The 9,848-nt window shown below is 51.1% G+C and overlaps 1 protein-coding gene across 1 annotated transcript; it reads right to left on the bottom strand.

The window, feature by feature from the left end:
• Positions 1 to 8,499: 8,499 nt before the first annotated feature.
• Positions 8,500 to 9,321, bottom strand: LOC123081507 (ethylene-responsive transcription factor 14). Its single transcript, XM_044504077.1, has one exon. The coding sequence runs from the start codon at positions 9,204 to 9,206 to the stop codon at positions 8,811 to 8,813; it is 396 nt and encodes a 131-aa protein (XP_044360012.1). The 5' UTR covers positions 9,207 to 9,321; the 3' UTR covers positions 8,500 to 8,810.
• Between the last annotated feature and the right edge of the window lie 527 nt (positions 9,322 to 9,848).

Genomic DNA, 9,848 nt, shown 5'->3' with positions numbered 1-9,848 from the left:
TGGTGCGCCCTCGTGATCCGTAGATCGATCTTGAATGCTTTGCCCTGTCCTCCAATATGTCTCGCAGGTCTGGCATATCTCCCCATGCCTTTTTATTCGAATGGGGTTGGGGTGGAGGCTGAGCTTTTGGCTGGAATGCCTCTCTATCGCGGCCACAAGGTGGCCGATCAGCCATATCATATGCTTCTTCCTCCAGTCGGGGTAGTAACCTGCGCCTTGGGTAACTCTTGGAGGGGCGCTCGAGTTTATAGTCCTCGGCTGCGAGGACTTCAGTCCATTTGTCAGCTAGCAGATCTTGATCAGCTTGAAGCTGCTGCTACTTTTTCTTCAGGCTATTTGCCATGGCCATAAGCCGGTGCTTGAAGCGCTCTTGTTCGACGGGATCCTCTGGGACGGCGAATTCATCGTCGCTGAGGCTTGCCTCATCTTCGGAGGGGGCATGTAATTGTCATCCTCCTCCTCTCCATCTGCCGCTCTCTCAGGAGAGTAGGCTCCTTCATCCTCCTGCTCTAAATCTTGCTGGAGGGCATTGTTGTTGTCTTCGGCGCTATCCGGAGTGTTATTATCTCCTGTGCCGGTATCACCACTTTTGCTTTGGCGGGACTTAGAGCGGCGCCGCTGACGTCGGCGCTTGGGTTGCTTCTTGGAGGGGTCATCCTCCGCTATCTCGCCACCATTGCCTTCGTTGGGTGTATCCACCATGTATATGTCATATGACGAGGTGGCTTTCCAGTGCCCTATAGGCGATGGTTCGTGTTCGTCTCCTACCTCGTCGTCCATACCGTTGATGTCTTCGGAGTCAAAGTCGAGCATGTCGGTTAAATCATCGACAGTGGCTACGAAGTGGGTGGTGGGCGGGCGTCGAATTTCTTCATATTCCTCATCCCAATCATGTTGGCCATAATCCGGCCATGGCTCTCCTGACAAAGAGAGAGTCCTTAGTGAATTCAGAATGTTGCCGAGGGGCGAGTGCTGAAAAATATCCGCGGCGGTGAATTCCATGATCGGCGCCCAATCAGATTCGATTGGCAGGGGCGCGGATGGTTCGGAGTCCGGGAAAGAGTCTGACACCTTGGAGTCACGGGCTGCGCAGAGGATTATGCTGGTGTTTGGCTCGATCGCCGTCGAGACTGCAGCCCCTGAGGTTGTGTCTAGCCACCCGTCCTCGATTGGCGCAGTTTGCTCCAAGCTAAGGGTCGGAGCAGATGCGGGCGCGGCCTCTGGGGTACTGTTCGGCGGCAGAGCTAGGTCATACTCATCGCGATAGTGGGGCGCGTCCGGCTGTGGCTCGAATCCGTCGAAGATCAAGTCTCCGCAGATGTTGGCCGTGTAGTTCAAACTTCCAAATCTGACCTGATGGCCAGGGGCGTAGCTTTCAATCTGCTCCAGATGGCCAAGCGAATTAGCCCGCAGTGCAAAGCCGCCGAATACGAAGATCTGTCCGGGGAGGAAGGTCTCACCCTGGACCGCATCGCTATCGATGATAGTAGGAGCCATCAAGCCTAACGGCGACGACACAGAGGAACTCTCAATGAAAGCACCAATGTCGGTGTCAAAACCGGCGGATCTCGGGTAGGGGGTCCCTGACTGTGCGTCTAGGCCGGATGGTAACAGGAGGCAGGAGACACGAAGTTTTACCCAGGTTCGGGCCCTCTTGATGGAGGTAAAACCCTGACTGTGCGTCTAGGCCGGATGGTAACAGGAGGCAGGAGACACGAAGTTTTACCTACATCATGCTTGATTAATATTGATGATATGGGTAGTACAAGAGTAGATCTACCACGAGATCAGAGAGGCTAAACCCTAGAAGCTAGCCTATGGTATGATTGTATGTTGTGATTGTTGTCCTACGGACTAAAACCCTTCGGTTTATATAGACACCGGAGAGGGTTAGGGTTACACAAGGTCGGTTACAAAGGAGGAGATATCCATATTCTATTGCCTAGCTTGCCTTCCACGCCAAGTAGAGTCCCATCCGGACACGAGACGAAGTCTTCAATCTTGTATCTTCATAGTCTAACAGTCCGGCCGATGGAGATAGTCCGGCTGTCCGGAGACCCCCTAATCCAGGACTCCCTCAACGACCGTTGCGTTGCTTCTCTTCTCGCTCTTATTTGCGTATGTTAGCCACCATATATGCTAGTGCTTGCTGTTCAGCCCCACCTCACTACCCTTTCCTACCCATAAGCTTAAATAGTCTTGATATCGCGGGTGTGAGATTGCTGAGTCCTCGCGACTCACAGATACTTCCAAACAGTTACAGGTGCCGATGATACCATTGCAGATGACGCAGCTGAGGTCAAGTGAGAGCTCGATGAAGATCTTGATCGTTGTTTTGTGTCTTTTCTGGTTGATCAGTAGTGGAGCCCAGTTGGGACGGTCGGGGATCTAGTATTTGGGGTTGTCTTCTTTTATTTTGGTTCCATAGTCGGACCTTGATTGTATTCTGGATGATGTATGTTGACCTTGTATTTATGTGAAGTGGCGATTGTAAGCCAACTCTTTATCCCTTTCTATTCAGTACATGGGATTGTGTGAAGATTACCCCTCTTGCGACAAACCTACCATGCGGCTATGCCTCTAAGTCGTGCCCCGACACGTGGGAGATATAGCCGCATTATGGGTTTTACACAAGGCCCATGCGCATTTCGTCATCTCCAGTGCAAAAGGAGCGTCCCCGTTAAAGTATTAGGCTCCCGACACTGAAATTTAATTATGAGCCCACCATTGCGGATATTGATGTTATATTTGAAAGAAGAAATTTGAACACCTAAGTTTGAAAATGGAGCTTAAATGAAACAATCCATATATTTATGTGACGGTTTTCTCTGGCCGGGGTCTAGTTGCCACATATAACAGGAGGAGCATACATGTTGGCACAATGGCACATATATAGTAGAATAAACCATCACCTTAAATTTTGACAATCAGCAGATGCATATATTTTGTTTATTAGTCCTTGATTTAAATTGTAGTTAGGATGGAGTACACTGAGTAATTATTAATTGCAGATTGTCTGCAATCTGTTCCATGTTTTGTAATGCATCCTCTTTGTAATTGCAGATTGAGTTTGCTTTATGTTTTAATTTTCACAACTGCTTAGCTTTTCTAGAGAAGGTGTATTTGTTTTCTTTTCATCTTAGTTCTGTTTCCTTATTCTGAGATAGTCAGGAGACCAGTTGCAGGATGAAAAAGGGTGCAGCAATGTCGGATGACCCTAATCCCTAAAAGACCAAAAGGCGTCCGGGTTCATTATTAATTTTCATGTGAGTTATTAACATTAGCTTATTATATTACTCTAAGCCGATTTTGTTTTTATGCATCTGGCTTGTCTGTCACTTCCCATTTTTTGTAAGGAGGAGCATTTCAGGAAGGAATTCAATTTGAAGAATCCTAGGCAGCCTGCCTGGGTTGCAAGTCGAGCAGGAGGCAAGCAGTGTAAGGAGATCAAATAAGATGTGAGTTGTTTTATTGCCAAACGAAGAAAATGAAGGTCTTTTTCAAGTATAGTTTCTTATTACACTTAACATAGTTCAATATCACTAAAATATTAAGATACAATTATAAATCAATCGTTGCAACACTTCCATTTTTTCCAGAAAATTTATGTAAATTGTTTCTCTTTTGAAACACCATCTTTAAAATTATTTGACTAACTCTAATGTATGTAAGAAAAATAATACAGGGTAAATTTGTATGCATCATTATATTAATTTGTTTCAAAGATGAGTAATAGTGTATATATGTATCTTATTGTCTATTTTCATATCGCTAAATATATTCGCAAGGAGCTCTAAATCATATCATCTAATAAATATGTTGATGGGTGTTTCTAGTGTATGATTGTCTATGTTAGGTGCAGGTTTAAAGAAATAGGGTACTTTTGAGTGTATATTTCCTGTCTTATATTTAACTAAATAGAATGGCCTGGAGTCTAGGAGGTACGTATAAGGATTTTTCTCGAATCTTTTGTGGTACTCATATATCAGGGTTTCCATGGTCAAATGTGCATTTCATTTTCATGCGGGTTAAACAATCAACAAACAATGAATGCGGACTTTGTAATATCAAAACTGCATCATATATTCTTTGTATTTAGCACTGCTTGTAACAAATATGCATGAAAAGTTAAAAACATGATGTAGTATATCATTGAATATTGTGGATTGAGTTTTTCATTAATTGTTTCATATGTTGCCTCTAAACCGTGCAACTGAGCCTGGAAAATGACGATGACTCGCACAACTCCTGGCTGAGCTCAACACAAACACATGGCTTCACATGATCACAATCAAGCATGGTTGGGAAAAGCTATATTGGCAACAAAAGGTTTCCAAAGATAAGAAGCTTCCAATAGTTCCTTAATGTCCGAACTCTACTCTAGGAAAGTGAATTACACTTTATGGGTAGAGGGAGCACGAGTTGATATCCCTCACTACTACCAAACAATTTGATGTTACATACACATGATTTAAGTGAAAATCAAACGCGAAATATAGCACTTCACTGCAGACCATAGCTAAATCCCATGCCGCCTTTGAGGCCGAGCGTGAAATAGGTGCATCCACGTTGATTTGCAGTAGGCCTTCCTTCAACATCACCTAGGAGCACCTTCGAGCTTCACCTCGCAGGTAGCTTCCTCTTCTTCTTTGGCATTGTAGTCTCCCGAATCATGGTGTGGTTTATGAGGAATTTTGGCATTAAGACTATCGTAGAGAGTGGGTTCTTGCTGGCACACATGCTCATGGGTCATTTTTCTGCCGACACTCCCCAAAATGTCACCAAGACTTTGACAAAGCTAATAGTTTCTTCGGAAAGGAGGTTGACCCCCGGACTCTGCATCATTATGATACGAAGTAAACATGCAATAATGTTTCCTTTAGCAGAGAACACCACTACTTAGCATCTGACAAGTTATTGGCGATGAGATGCTTTGTTGAATCCTCCGCAATCAAGGCCCATGCGCATTTTGTCATCTCCAGTGCAAAAGGAGTGTCCCCGTTAAAGTATTAGGCCCCCGACACCAAAATTTAATTATGAGTCCATCATTGCGGATATTGATGTTATATTTGAAAGAAGAAATCTGAAAACCAAAGTTTGAAAATGGAGGTTAAATAAAACAATCCATATATTTTGTGACGGTTTTCTCATAATTTTCTGGCCGGGGTCTATACCTGCCACATATATAAACAACAAGTGCATACATGTTGGCACGATGGCACATATATAGTAGAACATAAACCATCACCTTAAATTTTGACAATCAGCAGATGCATATATTTTGTTAATTAGTAGTGCTTGATTTAAATTGTAGCTAGGATGGACTAACTGAGTAATTACTGATGTACACACCTACCATAAGGGCACCTCCAGCCACGCCCCCAACAGGCCCTCCCCGGGCGATTTTGCCGCGCCGGCGCCAAAAAAAGGCCCCAGTCGCGCCCCCAGAAGCCCGTTTTTCGCCGGCTCGGGCCAAAACTGGTGCCGGCGGACCCAGGCCGAACCCGGCGCCCTGGGGGGCGCTTGGGGAGCCGGCACAAGCGAAAAAGGCGCGTGGGCCTGCCCTGGAGGCGACCCGAGGGCCTTTTCCCGCCGTTTCTTGACGCTTTTCCCTCGCATCTCTCCCGCTCGCTCGCCTTCCTCCCGCCATTCTCTGCCTTTCTCCCGCCAAACCCCCTCCCGCTCGCCTCCCAGTCGCTGCCATGTCGCCGAAGAAGTACGCCATGCCGCGCGCGGCGGCAGCCGCTACTGGCACCGTGGCCCAGCCGAAGCAGAGGAAGCCGAGGGCGCCGCCATCGAAGCCACCGGGCCTATCGAACGCCGAGTGGAGGGTGGAAGTTCAGCGGCGCGAAGCAGTCACCGCCGACCGGCGGAACAGGGCCATAGCCAAGAAGGCCCGCGACAACGCAGCGCGCGCGGCGACGTCTTCCTCATCGGTCGACCAGGTGGGGATGAATCCACCCGTCGTCAGCCACGCCCAGTACGCGCCTTGGGGACAACAAGGCGTCGGATCTCCATGGGGTTCATCGTTGCCCGGCTACGCCGACGGCGACGCGCACGGTGGGTTCAACCCAAACGTGACCTTCCCTCATGGTCACCCCGCTACGCGCACGCCCTCGCCCGCCTTCGTCGGCGTGCAGTACCCTCCATACAACTACTCGCCGCCCTCCGCCTACGCGTCCACACCGACGCCCCATCTCTACCGTGGACCACTGCCCTTCTCGCACCTCGGCGACGCCGACGACACGGGAGCCGACATGGACGACATCATCGCGACAGGATCGACTACGGCCGCCGCGTCTCTCGGGTTCGCCACCCAGGACGCGGTAGTGGATCTTAGCGGCGACATGGAGGCCGAGCTCGGCTACGTCTACGGCGAGGACGTGCAGGAACCCGAGGAGGAGGAGGAGGACGAGGAGGAGGAGGAGGAGGAGCCGGCTCCTGTTCCAACGAAGGGGCGCCAGAAGAAGAAGAAGCGGGCGGCCAGGTCAAGCGAACCGCGCATCAAGTGGACGTCCAAGGAGGAGGAATTCCTCACCGAAGCATGGAAAGTCGTCTGCCTCGACCCGACCACCGGCGCGAACCAGAGCTTGGAGACGTACTGGGACCGCATTAAGGCCGAGTTCGACAAGCGGAAGCTCGTCGATCCCTACTTCAAAAGCGTCTACATGCAGCGCGGCTCCAAGGCAATGGCGAACCATTGGGGGCGTATCCAGTTGGCGTGCAACAAATGGCATGGAATCGTCGAGGAGGTCGCGGCTCGCCCGGAGAGCGGCGCCAGCGTTGAGGATCAGGTACGCACGCCGTTCGCCCGCATATCTTCGTCGTCTACACCCGCCGCCCGCCAACTGTTCGTCCCTTCACGCAGCTGCTGCGTATGTTCGCCATGTATCGGGGCTACAACCAAGACGCCGACTTCAAGCACCTCCACGTCTACAAACGCATTGACAAGTGCGAGAAGTGGGCGGAAGTTCGACGTGCCCTCGACAAGGCCAAGGAGACATACAAGCCGGACGCGACGACTCCGGGCGCGTCAGAGGGGCGGACGGACGGCCACAAATTGGCAAAGAAGGGGAAAAACGCCGACGCGGCAACCGCGCGAGTGCAGGAGTCCATCGAGCATTGCCTCGCCGACGCCCAGGCCCGGGCCGTCCTACGTGAAGAGAAGACCGAGGCGCGGTGGTCGTCGCTGATGAGGAACAACGCCATCAAGCTCGACCTGCTCCGGACGAACGTCGCCGTGAAGAAGAGGAACACCGACATGGCTTTTCTGATGGGCGGGGCGGACATGCTCCGAGCAACAATGAGAAGCTCAAGGCGTGGTACCTGGTGCAGCGCGGCCTCATCCTGAGCGAGCTGCCGACGGCAACGCCGACGACGCCGACGACACCCACGAACACACGGACGCCAAGCCCGAGCGATGCCTCTACATCGCCGTCCAGCAGTGCCGAAGCCGCGCCGACACAGCCCAGCACCGAAGCAGCTCCGACACCGCCGAGCCCGCGCACGCCGACTCCGCCAACGCCTGGAGCCGACCCCGCCGAGTGAATCATTGCGCACGCGAACTTGCGGCGGCGGCGCTCTGTTTTTTGTAACGCCAGACTACGTCCGATCGCCGGATTTGCGGCGTCTTTTGAGAGCGGGAACGACCAAGTTTAAATTTCCCGCATCCTGAGGCCGGCGTGTGGGGGCGTGACTGGGAGGTAGGTCGCCCCCAGGGGCCGAACTAGCGCCGGCACGCCCCCAGGCCGCTCTATTTAGGCGCCCTGGGGGGCCGAACGGCTGGAGATGCCCTAAGGAGTAGGAGATTGAGAGTTAGTGCAGTTACACATGACATGTTTCTCCATGTTGGTTTCAGCGCGCAGGTAATTAATCGATGATCTACCAGCAGCAGAATAGCAGAGGTGTGTTGGTGAACGTACCTACTGGTGGTGACGGCCGGAATGAAAGCGGGCAGGTTCCGACTTCCGAGAAGCTTCATGCACGTACGGTTGCTCCATCGCAGCCCCTGAATTCTCATGGACGGAGTGCATTCTGGGTGCATGGTCGACTGTTGAGACTGTGGCTCCAGCCAGCCGTACGTCCTACTTTCTCTCGGCCGGGGCGGGGGCCGGGACCGGGACCGGGACCGGCGGCGATGGATGACATGCATATTTGATTCCTTCCATCCATCTTTCAGCTGCTGTTAGCAGCCAGCCCTACTTCCCTTATGCAATGCATATGAATGAAAGAAAGAAGCTTCCAGGTAGGTTCCATACCTCTCCGACCGGGCCGGTAATCGAGTACCTACATGTGCATGTGTGACTAACAAGCTAGCAGGCCATTTGATTTAATGCCCCAACATTGAATAAATCTCGCCAGGAAGTACGAGGATGGTTTACAGTATGTATATATGTTGATGTTGAGATGATCGATGCATATATATGTTGATGATACAAGTCGGTTAATTAAGCATACTGTAACTGAAAATGTAGGCATTGCGATTGTGTCATTTGAGACTGAAAACCCCATATCATCGATTGGATTACTGGCTGCAAATTACTCGATCGACCCATCAAATATATGGTAGAGGGTCGTGTCGATGGAATCCTCATGCATCAGAATGCACCACGTACGATCTTCATCGAGCTCGTAGGCTCTCGTACACATATAATCTACGTACCTAATATATGGCCGGAATGCATAGGTAGGTAGTGTAGATTGCATCCGCGCCCGCGCATGCACGCAGGTCGATGTTGCCGGCCGGGCCGGGATGATACAGTAGGTATTATGGATCGATCCATGGATGGATGGATGGATGATCCATCGATCTACTTGTTGGATTTGTCGTGGTCGTGGAGCATGGACTGCAGCACGTCGTCGTCCAGGTACTCGAACTCGATCACCCCGCTCTGCCCCTGCTGCTGCTGCTGATTCTGCTGCCTCGCCGACGACGAAGAGCCCTGGCCCTGGCGCCTGGCCTCGGCCTCGTAGACGTGCGCCCGGTCGGGGAAGTTGAGCACGGCGTTGCGGCCGCGCATGGAGTAGGCGGAGCGGTCGTAGGCGGCCGCGGCCTCCTCGGCGGTGTCGAAGGTGCCGAGCCACATGCGCACGCCGTGCCGGCTCGAGTCCCGGATCTCCGCGGCGAACTTGCCCCACGGCCTGCGGCGCACCCCGCGGTACTTGGTCGGCTCGCCGCCGCCACCGGATCCTTCTCCGCCCTCCATAATCTCAACTACGTACTAGTAGTGAGAAATGAAGAAGCCGGAAGTGGGGGTTGCGGAGTAGCTAGGTAAGTGCAAATCAGTGATGGATGGTGGAGCTTGGATGGAACGAGGGAGAATGAAGTGCTGATCGATCGATGTTGGTGATGAAGGGTTGGAGGAGAAGGCGGGGGGAGTCGGAGGGTTTAAAAAGCAGAGGGTGGGAAAGGGATATGTCAATATTTGGAGGCGGGACCGGCACGTGCGGATCCAAACCATTCCCAACGAATCCGACCATTCCTTCCCGGGTAGCGTAAAGGCATACGTCCACTCTACGTCTCGAGTGCCTACTCTACTCTTCCTCCTATGCATTATGCATTGCACTTCATATCATAATATAGTATATGCTTACATGCATGTATGCATACAACCAAAGTTTCTTTCTATAATTAATTATAATCTCCAGATGTATGTGCTACATATAAGTATTTGGCACTAGTATGTAGACACAACACTTATTCAGTTACATGCATGCATGCACCTCAAAGGACACATACGTACTTAGTACATGCCTGTAAAACTCATGTACATATAATCCCCCTCCAGTTTTCTGGAAAACGTGGTGGATTCTAAATTGATGTGGGCTGCCGTAAATGTTGGATTGTA

This window comes from Triticum aestivum, chromosome 4A (assembly GCF_018294505.1).
Source record: "Triticum aestivum cultivar Chinese Spring chromosome 4A, IWGSC CS RefSeq v2.1, whole genome shotgun sequence".
In the NCBI taxonomy this organism is placed as follows: domain Eukaryota; kingdom Viridiplantae; phylum Streptophyta; class Magnoliopsida; order Poales; family Poaceae; genus Triticum; species Triticum aestivum.
Note: the sequence above shows the minus strand (reverse complement) of the source record. Positions and strands in the feature narration are given on the sequence as shown.

Excerpts from the sequence above, each read along its gene's own strand:
- LOC123081507 (XM_044504077.1), bottom strand. The coding sequence starts at position 9,206 with ATGGAGGGCGGAGAAGGATCCGGTGGCGGCGGCGAGCCGACCAAGTAC.